The following is an 18,698-nucleotide window of genomic DNA, read 5'->3' on the forward strand; positions in this document are numbered from 1 at the left end:
AAGAAAGCTCACATTGATACCATGTGACATTGCAGACAGAGGGGAACATTAGCCATTGATTTTACATGAGTATAAATATATTAAACCTCATCAGGAATTCTCAAAGTTTGGTCTGAGGACCCTGGGGAGTTCCTTGATCCTTTCGAAGAGGTCCATGAGATGAAAACCATTTTCATCATAATATTAAAACATTTCTGTCTGTTTCTCTGTGTTGACAGTTACACTGTCGGTGCAAGCACAAGTTGTAACGGGCACAGCGCCTGTGCGTCAGCACCGATCAGAGCAGGGGCCCCCAGATAGACGGGCAGTGGCCGTACTCTGCCACAGTGCACCCACAGGGAGGCAGCTGCACTCAGACATGCACTTGGGGAATCAGTGAAATTGTTAATTCTGCTAAACTTTGACCCTGAGTGTGCCTCTTTTCTAATAGTCTATATAATCAGCTGGAAGATACTGATATTAAGCCCTTTTGCTACATTCTGAACTATGGAGGCTATTGTAGAGAGAAAGCACTCAGATAGTTTGAGTTGTGAGCTGAACCACCTGCCTTTGCTCGTGGACACCAATTTTCCTCAATAGATCACTGAAAAACAAGCTGTGATTATTCAAACTTGGGTATGTGGCAGACATTTTCACGAAGATAAGTGGCATGGAGCCTTGCTTCAAGGTAAACAAGTACAGTTTTCATTGCCAATGATAAAATTAGAACTTCTAATGAGAACAAGAATTTTGGAAAACTTGTATTCACCATTCAGAGCTTGACAGCTTCTATTCTTATCAGAACAGGCTATGAAGATACTTCTCCCTTTCTCAGGTACACGTTTCTCTGAGGCCCAGTTTTCTTAGTCCTCCCACCCAAGCAACAGAGCACAGTTGAGTTCAGAGCAGATAAGAGGATCCTGCCTGTCTTCTTTTGAGTCAGACGTCACTGAGATTTGCAACACTATTCCTCACTAGTTTTTTTGATTATAGTTATTTCCATTAAAATTGTAATTTCATTAGTCATTAAGAAGTTTAGTTTTTAATGAGTTAATAATTTGAAATTTCTCGTTTTAAATTTCTGCTATGATAAATGTCAGGATGATATTCCCCAGCCAAACAGAAGCTGTTTGAGGTGCTTGTTGGTTCCTAAATGACCGAGGGCCCCCGCCAGGAAGAAGACTGAGCACGCTGGGCTGCTGTGCTCTCTCAGGCGTCTCCCGATGGGCCCAGGGCTTGCAGGGGATGGAAGCAGGAGGCGACATCAAGAATTGCTTCACTGTGAACAACGGTCGCTTAAAGCAGAGCTTGGCAAAGTACAGATGGAGTCCGCAGCCTGTGTTTTAATAAAGCTTTATTGGCACGCAGCCACACGCTTTTCTCGTGTATGGTCTGTCTGCTTTCATGCTGCAGCAGCAGAGTTGAGCGGCTGCAGCAGAGACTTTTCAGCCCAGTTTGCTGACCCCTGCCCTGAAGGGTCATTTCTATAAGACAGCTCTTTAAAGGGAGTACAAAAATTGGAATTATGCAACAGTACATAGGAGAAGGCAAGGCAACTCACTCCAGTACTCTTGCCTGGAGAATCCCATGGACAGAGGAGCCTGGTGGGCTGCCGCCTTTGGAGTCGTGCCGAGGCAGACACAACTGGAGCAGCTTAGCACAGCAGCAGCAGCAGCAGCAGCAGCAGCAGTACAGGAGCTGTCTATGTTACATTTACTGTTAGCTCCCATTCTGTAGTGTGAGGGTGAGTGAAGACTGAGAACCCCAAGAGTCAGACGATCGTCTTTTTAAAAAATAAAGTTTATCTTTTCTTTTTATACAGAAAAATACAGAGAATAATCCAAGAACAATTCATGGTCTCCACTCCCAGAAACGCTGTTGAAAATAAATTTTCAGACAGTACAGAAAAGAACAACATGAAAATCAAAGCCTTCCCTGGCCCTAGTCCTTCTCTCCAAAGACATCTGCAGTTAATGGTTTTTAATGAATACTTAGAGAAAATAAAACTTCATGCATATGCAAGCTTATAAATTTATATCTTTTAAGTTTTTCTTACTCAGAATGAATTACACTGTACAATGATCTATATATCCCTTGTGTGGGAATCTATGCATTTTAAATTTTCACATATTGTTGAAACCTCTGTATCTTGCTTCTCTTGACATGTCCATTTTTTTTATTTTGACAGTTTAACTCTCCCCCAACCAAGACAGCACAGATTGCACTCCCATCAGCTGTGCATCAAAGTTCTTATTTTCCCATACTTCCACCAGGAACTGGGCATAAACTTTTTTTCTAGTGTTTGCCTATCTTTTCAGAGAAAATTATCTTATTGTGATAAATTGTATAGGTAGATATCCATGAGTGAGTCTGAGCACCCTATTATTTATTGTTCCAAGAGAGAGCTGAATATCACATGTTCTCAAAGAAGGAAGAAACTGTTCCACACTGCTCCTAGCACTCGAATGCAAAGCAGCGTTAGTAATGGACTTAATGTTTCCTGCATGAATCTCCGCGTGCCTCATTACCCCTCAGTAACTGGTAGCAGTAGAACCTCAGTGTAGTCATAGCTCAGATGGCGTGAAGCCTCCTAACTTGTCCCATGGGTTTCCTTAGCATATGGAAACTGCCACAGTTGACCACAGCCTTGATGGCTACAAAGCAGATACCCAGCTGAGGTTTACTGATCTCTGGCCTGTTGCCTGTGTAGACATCACCCAAAAAGCCCTTTTAATTCACTTTTAAAGAAACCTTGGGAAGCAGTATGTAACCTAAACGATAAATAAACAAGGCTGTACCAAAAAGTATGTTCACCACCCTAAATGTGACCAAACGTTTCTATAATTACATATATTTTTGTTTTTAAAAATCAAAACAAAAACTAGGTTATTTAAAAACGTCTTTCAGACCTTGCTCTGCATCCCAGATCACACTGACTGGAGATTTACAGAAGTGGTCATTTCCTTTTATTGTAACTGTTAAATGTAAAAGTGACCTAAACAAGTTTAGGTTTAAAGAATTTTATGAGTTGATCAAGTTACAATAATGGTACAAAAAAGGGAAGGAAGGGCAAGAATATGAAAACAATGACACTTTATTCTAACCTCAGACAGTAATTAGGCTGAATCCATGGGGGAAAAGTTGTATGAAATTTAAGACGCAATAGTAGTTGACATTATATTTAATAGTAGCATCTGAAGATAGCCGTGCAGTTTTGTAAGCACTTTTAAAGTTTACTCTCATATTTTATCATTCTGTTTTTTCTCCCCCTCAATTCTTCAAAAAAATAGCAACACCAGGATTTTAGTTTCCATGCTCCTACCCCAGGCAAATGTTTTGATTACCAGAGTGATTTTTGTAATCCCTCCTGTCTATCAGTGCTTTTCTGGGTTCCATAGGTAGTGATAGGAAGAATAGTCCTTTTACACAGAAGAGTCTGTTTATGGCAGAGGGGTGACTGTTGGTTTGCCGAAAGTGCACTGTGGAGGTTTCAGGGGTTGGCACTTCCATAGCGAAAACACAAAAGTGTGCTGGGAGATGATCATTAGCAAGTTCAGGGCAAATGTTCTCTTTAGAGAGGAGAATTGGGGGAGGGGGGGCTTCTGTAACGTCGTCCGTGTTTCAGAAATGACTTGAAGCAAATATAGCAACGTGTTAATATATATTTAATCTGGATTGTGACTACATGGATATCTGTCATTTTTTTCTATTCTTTTCTGCTACTAGTATAAAAAAATAGTAAAACATGTTCTTGTTCATTTCAGAAAGAGATCCGTAGCTCCTTGGTTCTTTCAATGTTGCAACAAATGTTAATGGAAGATAAGGCAGATTTGGTAAGAGAAGCTGTGATCAAAAGCCTTGGTATCATTATGGGATACATTGATGACCCAGACAAATATCAGCAGGTATGCCTTTCAGAATAAATCCCATCTGTTCCATTATAAAATTCCGAATGGTGTAATATCCCAAATCTGATTCAGATACCACATAATCCCTAGTAGGGATGGCAGATGTGTCAGCCTGAACAAGGTAGAGTTGGCTGCCTGGTTTCAATTCTGCAATTTCAAGGAGGAAATGCTTTGATTCATTTATAGTATCTGCACAGCTTTGTGGCAGGAAGTTGGCAGCATTTCCTCTCTGGTTCCCACCAGTGGACATGTGACGTTTTCTATAAAGAACTGGGGGAAGGTGGGCTTCGAATGGCCTCCTTCTCGCTTGAAGCGCCTTCTAAAGGTGCTGGGATGGACGGTGCGTTCTGTTGTGTTTCCGAGGCTTCTCTTTCGCTTTAAATCTGCGTTATGTCTGTCTGTTTCCTTGTGGCAGGGTTTTGAACTGTTGCTGTCAGCCTTGGGTGATCCCTCAGAAAGAGTCGTTAGTGCCACACATCAAGTATTTTTACCAGCCTATGCTGCCTGGACTACAGAACTTGGAAATTTACAGTCTCACCTTATACCCACATTGCTGAACAAGATTGAAAAACTTCTCAGGGTAAATGCTTCCTTTATTTATACAACAGAAATTATACAAGTGTGTTTTAAGGCATCTTGAAAGAATGTTGGGGAAACAAAGATAGAAAGTACCACTTCGCTGAACATTCTAATTAATTACCCTTTAAAGATTCTGTTGGTCTGGAGCCAAGAGAGATTTGAGGAACTTTTGCTTTTGACTGAAGCTAAGGAGAAGGGCACGATCTGACTTTGTTAGCTAAAATAGCACCTTTGTGGCGCCTACTCTGACACTGTCCCCAATGCTGCCTCTTCCTAACCTCTTCTGAATATTTAAATACTTTAGATAAAGTATCAGCTTCAGTCCCCAGAACTGCAGAGATGACTTAAAATATGAGTCTGCAAAGCTTTCTTATTTACACAATGTCAAAATGTCTTAACTTTATTTCACTGCATTCGTTCATGCCCTCACTCTTTAAAATGAGTCTTCTTTTCTTTAAAATGAATTTTCCATTCTTCCTAAGAACAGAAGAAAAGTTGATACAATGAAACTAATTTTTGTACTGAAAGTCTCAGTGTCTATGAGAAAAACTAACATTTCTTTCATGTGTATTATGTACACATTATGTACCATATTTTATAAATAAAATCTATTATTTCATCCTTAGAACTCTTTGAATTATATTTTGGTTTTTTGGTGTGGAAACTGTTTAACTTACCACAGCTGTCAAATGACAGGACCAGGATCAGATATCAGCCTCTGAAACTACACTGTTGCCCTTTCTACCCCAAAATTTTAAGAATCTTTATAAGACTCTTAACATAAAGTATTTTAACATATATATATACTACTCTGTGTATAGTCTTACATGTATATATGTGCATTTATTTAATTTAAAAATTGGACTTCTTTTTCCTGTAAATTTCAAAATGCATGTTGAAGACTATAAATAGACAGCTAGACTGGAGTACCTCTTTTCATGAAATCTAGGGGATTTTTCTCAAGTATTTTATTTTTCTTTAATATTTGCATCCCTTCTATCTGAGAATTATCCATCATTTTCTTTGTTCCATTCCATAACGCAGCTAATTCCACGTTGCCACTAAGCACAGCTGCAATATTCAGCACAGGTACTGTTCCATAAAGAAATTAACTAGTTTAGAGCCTGATAGTAAAAAAAACCTAACATATCTGGTGCTTCTGACACAGCTGTTACTTGTAATATAATGACATCCCAAGTGGACTTGAGCAGCATTTAGTGCTTCTGTCTCTGATGACTCTGCTCTTCACTGTGATGCTGGGCTTCTGTGCCCACAGTGATCATTTCACTCTTTTTGGTTGTTGTTTCTGTTATCTCTTTCTTTTGTTTCCTTTTGAAATTTCTTCTGCGTTTTACCTATACCTTGAATTATTTTAAAGTGCATTAATTACTGGCAAATACAGTTGTCATCAAGTCTATGAAAGGAGTTTGGAAGTAGAGAGAAAATAATAAGTGCTACTGCTGGTCTAACAGTTGAGCATTTAAAATGATTCCTTTGATCACTTTAATATCTTTCACCTGATGTCTAAAATTTCAAAAGTTAAGACCCTCTTAAAAGAAAAAAGCTCTGAAAGAAGTTCTATACAAATGAAATGACTTATGTTCACCCTGAAGTTTTCCATACAAAAGATTCTATTACATCCACAGTGCCTTGTGAAAGTTAGAATGTTAGCTAACCAGTAGTGTCTGACTCTCTGCGACCCCATGGACTGCAGCCAACCAGGCTCCTTTGTCCATGGAATTCTCCAGGCAAGAATACTGGAGTGGGTTGCCTTTTCCTCCTCCAGGGGATCTTCCTGATCCAGGGATCGAAACAGGATCTCCTTCATTGCAGGCGGATTCTTTCCCTTCTCAGCAACCAGGGAAGCCCCCACAGTGCCTATATTTTCACATACTCAGAGCAGTTCAGAAAAGATTCTTGGTCATCTGCATCAGGTTTACTGTGAGGCTAACATGCATGGCCTTCAGTGTTTCATTGTTTGTCACTGAAAGGAAGAGCATCATAAATGCATACTTTCAGGAGACTAAATTAGCTTCCACCTGCTTATGTTTCAGGAAGGCGAGCACGGGCTGGATGAGCATAAGCTCCACATGTATCTGTCTGCCTTGCAGTCCTTGATCCCATCTCTCTTTGCATTAGTGCTACAGAACGCACCCTTCTCCAGCAAAGCCAAGCTTCATGGTGACGTGCCACAGATAGAAGGTACTGAACTTAAATTATGGAAGGAAGAAGTAGAACATTAACAGCTTAGCTTCGCACAGAATTGTTATTGATTAAAATTGTAAAGGTCACTTTGTTTTAGTTGCTAAATCATGTCCAACTCTTGTAACCCCAAGGACTGTAGCCCATCAGGCTCTTCTGTCCCTGGGATTTCCTGGGCAAGATTACTGGAGTGGGTTGCCATTTCCTTCTCCAAAAGTCACTTTATGACATCATAATTACTAAAACGTACTATACGTGTGGAACCGCGTGGTCAGAGATCGTATGATACCTAAGGTGAACTCCATGGCGTCATCATTTATGGATGAGCCTTATGGTGTAATTTTACAGGTTTTATTCTTCCTCTCCATTCTTAATCCAGAACCTTTTTATAACCTTCTTTTTTTCAGTGTGGTAAGTCAGAAGTAAGTGTTTTCTTTCATTAACAGAGCTGAATTAATAGTTACTAGGGCCAGTTTGTGAAGCTTTTCATTTTCATTTTCTTTGTATTTTTTTTCTTCCTCAGCTATTTTGTCTTATTTTCAGTAGGGGAAAGAAAGTGTAATTACTATTTCCTGCTGTGTCCTTGATAGGAATATAAGCATATGCAGCAGTTTTTTTGTATTTTTTCCCCCCAGAAAAAAGAATATGATTTATTTTCAGGAATACATGAAATTGATAGCAAAAGCCATTCTTCTCTTAGCTCAAAGTCCCGCTAACCAGTAAGTGACCTTTGATCCACGGCACGTGGTAGCCCCACAGCACCCAACCCCCAGGATAAATGGCTATAGACAAGCTGTTAGTATGTATGAGATTTTCAGATTTGTGAAATTATCCATATCTCTTATGGGCTTGTAATAAACAGGAGTATAAAATCAAGTGTTTTTAGTGTTATAATTTCCGTGTAAAGTAAACTGGGCCACCTGTAACAGTATGTCCAAATCTGTTGGATTCCTAGGTTGAGATAATGACAATTCATGCAGAAATCTCAGAGTATTATGGGGTACCATTTAACCTAAATTCATTTACTTGTTTGTGTATTATGATAGCAAATAGAGACTTGAACTAACAAGGGACAACCCTTATCTGTACTTAAGATATTGTTAAATACGTTAGGAAGCATAGGAAGACAGTACCATCTTAATTTTGTCTTTCGGCATTTTAAAAGCTATTTCATGTTTTCTTAAGCTTGCTGATTATCGTTAAGCCGATCATGTGCTTTGAGAAAACGCTGCACCCTTCACTGTGTCTTTTCAGGGTGTTACCCTCTACGCAGGGGCTGTTGGGCCGCTAGGAGTTTCTCTTCAACAGTAAAGAAACTGTCGGTAGCATCTTCACTCGAGAGCCAGCTAAGACCTGGAATCCCACTGTGGTCCTTAGGGCCGCAGGTTTTATTGCTGTGATGTTCAGACTTGAAAAGACACTGATGTATATTCACTATTTACTCACACAGTTTTGAAAGTGATTTTTCCAGTTTTCCCCTAAAACTTTTAGAGTTTGTATTTGAGACCCTGGTTATAATATTTATAATAATTTTTTATTATTATTACATATAGCTTTATCTTACTGGCCACTGCTTTTAACACTGTATATTAACTTAATGTTTATCAAATTATGGAAGACTTTCTAAATAAAGCATTTACTATTGGAGATTAAATACTTAAGAGTCCTGTTCAGCTCAAGCTCTAATGTATTTTAGGTTATTCTCTGATATTGAACAACTTTTTCCTGCTGTCAACCTATTAGTTTTTTACTCCATGAAGGAAATATCTTATTATAATTATTATTTACTGACATAAACAGTCTGGTGGATTTACAGCTATCTTTTTTTTAAACCAAATTCAAATCCATATTTTAACTGAGATCTTGTTCTGGAGCAAATTTTAAATTAAAATAAATAAAATTTTGCTTTTTACTGGCAAACTCTTTCATTTCAGTTTTTGCTTACTATATATTTAGTCTCATAAAATCTTAATTTTTGAGATTTGTTAAATTTGTTCACATGCAAGAGAAATTTACAGTCGACCCTTAAGCAACAGGAGTTTGAGGTGTACCCCCCGCTTATATGTGTGTAGTTTCCGTAGTTAATATTGTAGTACTGCCTGGTCCATGGTTGGTTGAATTTGTGGGTGTGAAGGAATCTCTGACACAAAGGGCTGACGATAAGTTAGACAGTTTAACCCCTGATTGTGCGGGGATCAGCTATATTTCATTCTTTTTCTAAAAGTAATTTAATGTATTTTAGTTTTATATTTAAAGGCTATAATATGCTAAAAAGATACTAGGAGGCAGAACCTTAGTTTTCTTCTGATAAGATAGCTAGCTTTCCAAACTGCCATTTTACATATGATTTATTTCGTTGCTCTTTTCTACAGTGACTAGGTTCCCTCGGCCTATGTCCCCTCTTCAAGACGTGTCCACTATTATTGGAAGCCGTGAGCAACTGGCGGTGCTCCTGCAGCTCTATGACTACCAGCTGGAGCACGCGGGCACAACCGGCTGGGAGAGCTTGCTGTGGGTTGTCAATCAGCTGTGAGTTACCACTCCCGTGTTCATTTGGTACATCTCAGCTACTTGAATGGACGATAGCTCACTATATTTAGCCTAGGAACTGAGGGACAAAATATAGTAAAATATTTTTTAAAAAATAACAAAACATAACTTGGCGTCATCTGTGGTAACTTTCTTTGGGAGAGAAGAGTTATACCTGTAGATATGTAGCGGCTTATCTGTGAAAACGGTGCGTCTGTGTTATTGCAGAAAGACCTGTCTGCTACCTTATTATCTAAAAGTGGTGGTGGATTGTAAACTGCATCCACACTTCTCATTTTTGGGGCTAAAATGCATGGAGCCATGTTAGCCAAGCTGCTGTAGGGAGTGTCACCTCCACTGACTTGAGTCTTACTAACACCACCCTTGGAACTCTGCCATTAAGTTTCCATATATTTCATGACAACCTGTTAACATTTAAGAAGTTTACAGAATATAAAGTTAAAAAAAAAAAAAAAAGAATATAAAGTTAAGACTTTTTCAAAGGGTCCCAAACAACTCCTTTGCATTCTGGTTTTGCTGGCTGTGAAAAGCAGAAGCGCTTGTTCGATTTAGATGGGCTCAGAAATTGGCGAGAAACAGCCATTTACTTGTGTTCCCTGCCTGTTTTCCTTTCTTTCTTATTCAGGTTGCCACAGCTTATAGAAATAGTTGGCAAAATTAACGTTACTTCAACTGCCTGTGTCCATGAATTCTCCAGATTTTTCTGGCGCCTTTGCCGGACATTTGGCAAAATTTTTACAAACACTAAGGTAAAAACTTGTATTTCATATTTTCTTATATGCAAGACATATAAAAATGTAATGTGTTCACTAATGCTATGGCAGAGTAAGTAAAAGCAGGAGCCCTTCCTTTATTCTAAGTATCTTTTAATATCTTAGAAAACAATGATAAAAAAGAAAATTCTGGTCTGTAATATTCTTTATTGACTTTCCAAAAAATGATTTAGCCAAAATTTAGTCTGTATCCACATTTAAATATAAGGTCTACTCACTGTGGATGTCTCAGAGCTTTCCAGCATAGAAAGTATCAGCTGGGGGACTCCACTGCAGTTCTTTGAATTTGTTTCTTGTACTGAATCGACCACAGATTCAGGAAGCCGCCATTTCCTCTCTATGCTTTGGTCAACACTTCAGGCGATTATGGGCTCCCCTGATAGCTCAGCTGGTAAAGAATCCACCTGCAGTGCAGGAGACCCCGGTTCAATTCCTGGGTCAGGAAGATCTGCTGGAGAAGGGATGAGCTACCCACTCCAGTATTCTCGGGCTTCGCCTGTGGCTCAGCTGGCAAAGAATCCGCCTGCAATGCAGCAGATCTGGGTTCGATCCCTGGATTGGAAAGATCTCCTGGAGAAAGGGAAGGCTACCCACTCCAGTATTCTGGCCTGGAGAATTCCATGGACTGTATAGTCTACGAGGTCGCAAAGAGTCGGACACAGCTGAGCGACTTTCGCTTTCACTCAGGTGGTTATAGAAACAAAGCAGCTTATGTAGAATGCTTGCCAGGAGGCAGGAGCTCTTGAAACAGGGTGGACATGGGGGATTACCGCTGCACATCTCAGTCACTGTCACACTTGCCTAACCAGGTTATTCTGTTGTTTAAATATTAAAATTGTGAAGTCCTTAGGTCCTACTTTCTTCTTTAATCCTGTTAATCCATTTGTGTTCATAACAGATTGTTGAGCCAGTTCTTTAGAGCATTAACAAAACCTTATAAAGATGTAGTTGCTATACGTTGAGACATTTAAAAGGTAAAAATTTTGTGGTACCTCTTTACTAAGCCGGTAGTTTTTGAAACATTTGGAGCATAACAGTTTGGTATAGTGGACTGACAAACTTCAGAAAGTGGGTTATGACTCTGTGTGTCCTCGAGTAAATCATTTAACGGATCTGTACTTAATCTTTTCATGTGTGGTGTGACATCTAGTCCTGTACATCTGATGCTGAAGGTTAATCTTTTCACAGTGGGAGGGCAAAAACCAGAGCTTAATGTTACTGTAGAAGAAAACGAATCATTCATTAACATCTAATTATTAAGTATAATTGGATTTTACTGGGAATCACTATTGGCAAAAACTATTTGACATCTCCAGAAGAAGTAACTGTTATTAATTTTACTTTTTCTTACAAAAGCAATTACGAATTCACTTGAACACTTAAGTGGTTGACTTCAGAGGCCTGAAATCTGTGATGTTAAAAATAAAAATTGAAACAAGCATTTCCTCTAACTTAAAACTTTAATGTTAAATTCTGTCTTTCATGTTTAAAATTAAATTTTAAAAAAGTTAAAGACTAATCTAAGCCAGTGGACATAACATAATGAGTATGTTACTCACTGAATATCCTAAATGAATGGAATTTCATTTTCATTCCTTTTATGCACAACATTTTTTTTTCAACAATTTTAATCATATAATATCTGCCTAAATACCCTTTCTATCATAAAGTTCAGTTTTGGGAGGTAGTAATTTCAAACACTTAGAGTCACTTTGGAAATTAATCTAAAGGCCCTTCAGAAAACTTGCTGACCTAAATTGATTTTTTAAATATCTTGTCTCTAAAAAGGTGTTGTTTTCAGAAACTTGACACTTCTCTTTTCCTATGGCTTTAAGAACTGTTAGGGTTTTGACTACTTGAATCTCTAAAAATAAGCAGGAGTAGCAATGGTAGGAAGCATTCTGTTTAACCACTGATTGGCCTGTTGAACCTGAGACTTTCTGGATCTTTTCTTCGGGTTGCTTAGGTAAAACCTCAGTTCCAGGAGATTTTAAGGCTGTCTGAAGAAAATATTGGTAAGTCTATGCATTATAATTTATAAAAACAATTAAATCTCTTTACTCCAGAAAAATACTTTATTCATTATATGCAAATTGTATAAATAAACTAACAAGTGCAGCTGAACAGGAAAATTTATACTATGGCGTTCTTGGGTTCACAGCACTGCTACGTCTGATATCCTTTCCATGGAGTAGTAATGAGGTTAATCTCCGTCAGTTTTATTGTGAATATCTACCTTCACTGTAATCAGGTTGACCTAAGCCTGACCTTCTCAGACTGCGTACTTACTGTACCCTTGGAGGTTTGAAATTGTGCAGCTGAAATACTAAAAAGGAAAAAATACAGAGCATGTAATTCATAATTACTTAGAACTTTTAAAAATTAAAACAAGTATAACTGAATAGAATGTAAGATATACATTTTTTTTAAATGAAACATGAGATTTTTATGAAGCTACAGGTTTTAATGGGCCGCTCCAGCCCCTCTGTTCATAGTTTTTACTTACCTGTCTCAAGAAGTCTGGTTATAGCACCAAGAACTCCTTTATGTTTGGATCTTATGTCCCTGTGTATTTTTCTAATTTCTAGGAATGAATTGTAAAAAAATATTAAGGACAAAAATGTATAGTCCCTCTGATCGGTATCTTACCTTGGCTGTTTTGGATGTATAGGGAATTCTTAACGCAGTCGTACCTTAGTGATTTGATTCCATTTTTGTCTGTCATCAGAGGTAATTAGAGAGTGAATAAATGATTCCTTTTAAGTTTGAAAATGTCAGTGAGGTTTTTTTTTTTTTGACAAATGCTTCCTAAAGTTTATATTTAATAGGTTTCTAATGGTTTAATTACTTAGAATTAAAAATTGGTATCATCTGTTTAGTTAATTATTCATTCTGATGATGATAGCTTTCAGAATTGTTAGTTAGGAGGTGATTATATACAGTCTATATGTATGAATTCAACTTAAGCTTATGTTTGTAGCCTCAAATTTATTTCTCAACTACCATAGTCACACTCAGCGAACATCAGTACTCCCCAAAAGATAAAATTATTCTTGCCAAGAGAATAAAAAAACCTCAAATACTAATTGATATGAAAATAGATTCATTTTGGGTGAAAATACTTTCAAGACAGTTAAATACATGCTTTCGACTGAATTCTGTATGTACTACTTTCTGAAAAGAATTTAAAACCATATAAGAATAGAAAAAAATAATTTTTAAAAGTCTGAGTACATAAAAGCAAATGTGAAGCGCTTCAAATAATGCCTGGCGTCAGTAAGTGAGAGCTTTTGGTGCTATAAATAGCAACTGCCATATCATCTCTGGACTTTAAAAAAAAGGGTCGGCTACACATGCTGCATAAGAGCATCTGATGTGTTAAAGCCGCCACAGGAACACTCAGCTGTGATTGGATGCTTTCCCGTCTCCCCAAGCTGTATTTAGCCTCCCTACTCCATGAAAATAGTCAGGGTTCTGTTTGGCTTCTGAAAAACCCCTGTACAGGGGGCAGGAAGAGCTCTGGAACTAGGCAAGTACTAGAAACTGGGTAGTGTCTCCTGTCTAGAAGCAGGTTAAATACATATCTAGGTGTCTCCTTTCAGCTGAGTGCCTTTATGTTTTATTGAATACTGCAAATTAAAAGCCTGAAAATTTATAGAACATGCTTATATGGCCACTTGGGAAAGTGTTAAAGAAAGCTCTGATTTATGACTATGCAAATAACAGTATAGCATCTCATTTTAGTCATTAAAGGTTTTCCCATCTTTCAAAATTGTGTATGCTAATGGCTCTGGAAAGTATTAAGTTACATTTTCACAACCACCAGTGGATATGTATGTTTTGATCAAAGTATTTTTAAAGTAATGATAACATTTATTTGTAAGCCTTGTAACCAATTGTAATTTAAAATATAATTTGTACTATGACCTTTTGCCTTACATTTAAAGTATACTCAGATATTTAAAATTATTTTTGTGATTTTTAGATTCCTCAGCAGGAAATGGGGTCCTCACTAAAGCCACTGTCCCCATTTATGCAACAGGAGTCCTTACGTGTTATATTCAGGTAAGGGAAAAATTCTTTGGCTGGAAAAGGTAAAAGCACTTCCTATTTAGAAAGATAGCTAATGTTATATCTTTTAATGTGTTTATAAGTGAAAATAATACCCATAAATGAGAAACAAATTTATTTATTCTTCTTATTCAATAAATAATATATAGTAGAAAGCATATTTTAATAATAGTCTCTTGAGGACTATCTCTGTTAAATAAAATTAGACATTGTGTGCTTCTTGATATTTTGTTTAAAAGGGTTAGATTGTACTTACGTACCAATTTCTTTGTGTTTCATGATAATTATTTCATTAATAAACAAAGCACATCTGTTAGGTGAAGCAAACTGCAGAGTGCCATGACAGGCAGCTTCGTCATTTTTAGCAAAGTGCTCTGTAATCCCGAGACACGAAGGGTGGCTCGTGGTCTTTGCTTGGCTGGGCGTCTCTTCCGCTGTTCTTGCTGATAGTCGCTGTGTGGCTGCGTTCACCTGGTTGGTTGGTGGGGCTCCTGGCAGGATGACTGAGCTTTAGTCCCCATGGAGTCTTAGGGCCACTCTCTGTCCACAGGTCCTGTGTAGCGGCAGAGCCAGGCTCATTCTGTGCTAGCTTAGGGCTCCCAAATTGTAAGGAACGGAATCTGCTAGGCTGCAGCCTAGGCTTTGGAGTCAGCACATCGCCACTACTGTATCTGTTGGTTAAAGCAAGTCACAGGTCCAACCCAGACTCAAAAAAGAGGAAACTCAGTGAGAGCTTGACCCAGGAGGTGGGTTGATTGGTGGTCACCAGTACAGCAGACCACCTCACTCTACTTAGCATTGTTTTAAATAAACATGTTGTATATTAATATCAGTAATTTTTAAGTGTGAGGCAGTCCCACCTGTGAGTTGAAAATATGGACTCAGGATAAAGCATTTGGAGAAATTATGACACAATAATTCCTATGTAGTATTTCTGACCACTCCCCCCAATTAATCTGAATGTAATCATAGGAAAACAATAAAATAAATCCAAATTAACTTTTAAAAAGGAATTAGAATGGGAAAACCAAAGAGGAAGATCTTTTTTTCCCCAAATTTTCCATAATAATTCCTAACTTTTTTTGCATTTAAATTCAAAGTATGTGGGCTAGCTATTCATATTTATTGCACTCTTCTTCTAAAACAGACTTGAACCATCTTATAATATTAAACTGTGGTTCTCCAATATCATAAGATATCTTGCAGTAGAAGCTCCAGCTCAGTTAGAGTAGTACGGTATTCTCTTAACTTTTCTACCCTAGTTTCTCAGCCTACCTCATAATACAGATGCACACAGGATCTCTGTGTTTAAATATTTTAAGTCATGTAACCATAACAGATTACATCCATTGTTGTCCTTAATTTGTGAAGATTAAGTCCTAGCGCATTACCAGGCACAACAGCACAAGTACCCTTTCCTCTCTAATTTCAGAAGCTCTTCCAGCAGAATAACAAACGTAATGTCAGTGTTTTCCTCTCTCATTTTTAAGCTTGGGCAGTAAGTATGTTAAGTATGTTGATTTTGACCATAAATAGTATTTTAAGGCATAATAAATATGAAATACATTTTTTTTAAGGTTTGATAAAGTATGAAATACAAGATTTGTTTCACAGTAGTCCCTCAGAATAGATTTATTGAATAAATCAATATAGACACATTTTTTGAGGCACTGTGTGAAATCCAAATATCTAAAGAGATGAGAGCTTTGCTACTATTTACAAACCGAGAATCGAGTGGCTATTATAGATTGTCAGTGCTTAAGGAAGCACATGCCAGTGTTTTTCTTACTAAACAAAATTTTCTATTAAGATAAATTAACTGTCCTTGTTGCTTTGATAAACAAAGCCTATTTTGAATCAGGTACGTAAGCAGTATTACTTGTTTTGAAATTTCAAAGTTGAGAAATTGTGTTGTAGTAACTTTTCAAATCAAAGAATCCATGCTCATTTAGCAGTATATTTTGTAGCTGTTACTTCACAGTTAAGTTTTTTCAGATTTACAGTTTATTTTCCAAATTTTATGGATCCTCTGGTACCGTAAGCAACTAAAAATGAGTGAGATCTCTGTTCCCCCTTAGCTCTGACGGTGGCTTGTCTGCGTTTCCGTTCTCCACTGAGCAGAGCGGCGCATTAGAAAGCTGCTGTGTCCATCCTCCATGCCTGCGGAGCGTTACGGTTGTCAGTCCTTTGTCCCTGCCTCACTCTAAGTTAGCCTGGCCGTGTAGGAAAAGTTAGATGGCAGTCCAGTCTTCCTCGTGGGCCTAGTGACATATGTGCCTTTTTAGTCACTCAGCCATGTCCAGCTCTTTGTGGCCGCGTGGACAGTAGCCCACCAAGGCTCCTCTGTCCATGTGACTCTCCAGGCAGGAATCCTGGAGTGGGCTGCCGTTTCCTTCGCCAGGGGTCTTCCTGATCCAGGGGTTGAGCCTGTGTCTCCTGCGGTGGCAGGTGGGTTCTTTACCACTGAGCCCCCAGGAGGCATTGATACTGGTACATATAGAAGCCATTTACTGTTTACATAAGGTAGCCCTAAAGACAAAATATTTGACTCTAGTTTATTATATATTTATTTCCTGATAGAATGTCAGATTCTTTCCCTTATAGATTCTGGCTAATTTAACATACAGTTATCTTTTTTAACTTTTCTATTGACCAAACTTGCTTTTTCTAACAAATTTCTTAATAGTGTGCTATGTAAAAAAAGAAAGAAGAATATTTTCTGATTATTAAAATAATGGTTTGTCAAATAAAGTTTAAAAATAAAGGTAATTTATTAATCAAAGGTGTGACTATTTTTTTTTAAGGACACAATGGTCTCAGCAAGTGTGTGACTTCTCACCACTAATAATTTCTCAGATGTCAGTTTCTTCTGTTAGGAGGATAACTGTTTTAGTGGCTTGTATTTAAGTATTTAGAGCCAAAGTTAATGGGAAGTAAAACTGTTAAAATGAATTTTAATAAAAAAATATACCTTTTTATTTTCAAACCAGAACTATCTTATCAAACTCTGCAGTGATACAAGTAATCTGTATCTGAGTTGTCCATTGAGGTAACCATACATGGATGTTAAACAGCTTGAATTGTAATTAGTGCAGTTCAGGAACTGAATCTTTTCTTTTACTTCTCTTTAGTTTGAGTATAAGTTACCACATGTGGTGAGTGACAACCGTGTTGGACAGCTCAAGTCTAAATCAATGAATCAGAATAGTACTTGTCCTCATACCATTGTGATTGTAGATATGCTTAATAAATATCTTTAATTAAAATGCTTACAAATTAGGATATTTTCCCCTTATTTGATAAAATTTTCTAATTGTAGATATGAAATGATGGTTTTTAAGTTCTACTTGATTGCTTGGAAATTCATTATCAGTCTTTTTCCTCCATAGGAAGAAGACCGAAAGCTGTTGATTGGATTCTTAGAGGATGTAATGACCTTGCTTTCATTATCTCATGCTCCTCTTGATAGCCTGAAAGCTGCTTTTGTGGAACTGGGGTAAAAATAATAGCTGATAGTTTTTAAAAGCTATAGCAAGTCTTAAAATTGGTTTTATAGACTACATAGTTTTAGTCTAAATAAAGATTACATGCCAAACTTCTTGATTTCTTAATTAACATCTTCTTATTCTTTTTTTGTATATTTTAATATTTTATAATCAATACATTGTAATAAAAGAATGAGGTAAAGGATATAGATATATCTTCTTTGAAGCATCTGGAGGCATAAAATCAAGTACAAATTTGAAGAAAATTCAGTGGCCCCAAACTGGAAAAGGAGTCCCACTGGGCTCCCTTTTCCATTCCATTTGATTTGCCTGGTTTACCACACAGTTGCACTCATCTCACTAGTAAAGTAATGCTCAAAATTCTCCAAGCCGGGCTTCAACAGTATGTAAACCATGAACTTCCAGGTGTTCAATCTGGATTTAGAAAAGGCAGAGGAACCAGAGATCAAATTGCCAACATCCACTGAATCATCAAAAAAGCAAGAAAGTTCCACAAAAACATCTATTTCTGCTTTATTGGCTATGCCAAAGCCTTTGACTGTGTGGATCACAGCAAACTGTGGAAAATCCTGAAAGAGATGGGAATACCAGACCACCTGACCTTCCTCCTAAGAAATCTGTATGCAGGTCAGGAAGCAACAGTTAGAACTGGACATGGAACAACAGACTGGTTCCAAATAGGAAAAGGAGTACGTCAAGGCTATATATTGTCACCCTGCTTATTTAACTTCTATGCAGAGTACACCATGAGAAACGCTGGGCTGGAAGAAGCACAAGCTGGAATCAAGATTGCCAGGAGAAATATCAATCACCTCAGATATGCAGATGACACCACCCTAATGGCAGAAAGGGAAGAACTAAAGAGCCTCTTGGTGAAAGTGAAAGAGGAGAGTGAAAAAGTTGGCTTAAAACTCAATATTCAGAAAAGTAAGATCATGGCATCTGGTCCCATCACTTCATGGCAAATAGATGGGGAAACAGTGGAAACAGTGACAGACTATTTTGGGGGGGCTCCAGAATCACTGCAGATGGTGACTGCAGCCATGAAATTAAAAGACGCTTGCTCCTTGGAAGAAAAGTTATGACCGACCTAGACAGCATATTAAAAAGCAGAGACATTACTTTGCCAA

The 18,698-nt window shown here is 37.7% G+C and overlaps 1 protein-coding gene across 13 annotated transcripts in view; it reads left to right on the forward strand.

Annotated features, from left to right (window-relative positions):
* RELCH (RAB11 binding and LisH domain, coiled-coil and HEAT repeat containing) overlaps nt 1-18,698 on the forward strand; it is a 106,715-nt gene that overhangs the window by 58,777 nt on the left and 29,240 nt on the right. For all 13 annotated transcript variants that reach the window (XM_042239224.2, XM_042239223.2, XM_027960869.2 and 10 more), the window contains 8 exons: nt 3,744-3,884; nt 4,303-4,467; nt 6,521-6,668; nt 9,041-9,197; nt 9,844-9,967; nt 11,958-12,006; nt 13,977-14,056; nt 17,452-17,558. In XM_042239224.2, the coding sequence (XP_042095158.1) occupies nt 3,744-3,884; nt 4,303-4,467; nt 6,521-6,668; nt 9,041-9,197; nt 9,844-9,967; nt 11,958-12,006; nt 13,977-14,056; nt 17,452-17,558 (971 nt within the window). The remainder of the gene's footprint in view (nt 1-3,743; nt 3,885-4,302; nt 4,468-6,520; nt 6,669-9,040; nt 9,198-9,843; nt 9,968-11,957; nt 12,007-13,976; nt 14,057-17,451; nt 17,559-18,698) is intronic.

The sequence above is a fragment of the Ovis aries genome, chromosome 23 (assembly GCF_016772045.2).
Source record: "Ovis aries strain OAR_USU_Benz2616 breed Rambouillet chromosome 23, ARS-UI_Ramb_v3.0, whole genome shotgun sequence".
Taxonomy (NCBI): Eukaryota; Metazoa; Chordata; class Mammalia; order Artiodactyla; family Bovidae; genus Ovis; species Ovis aries.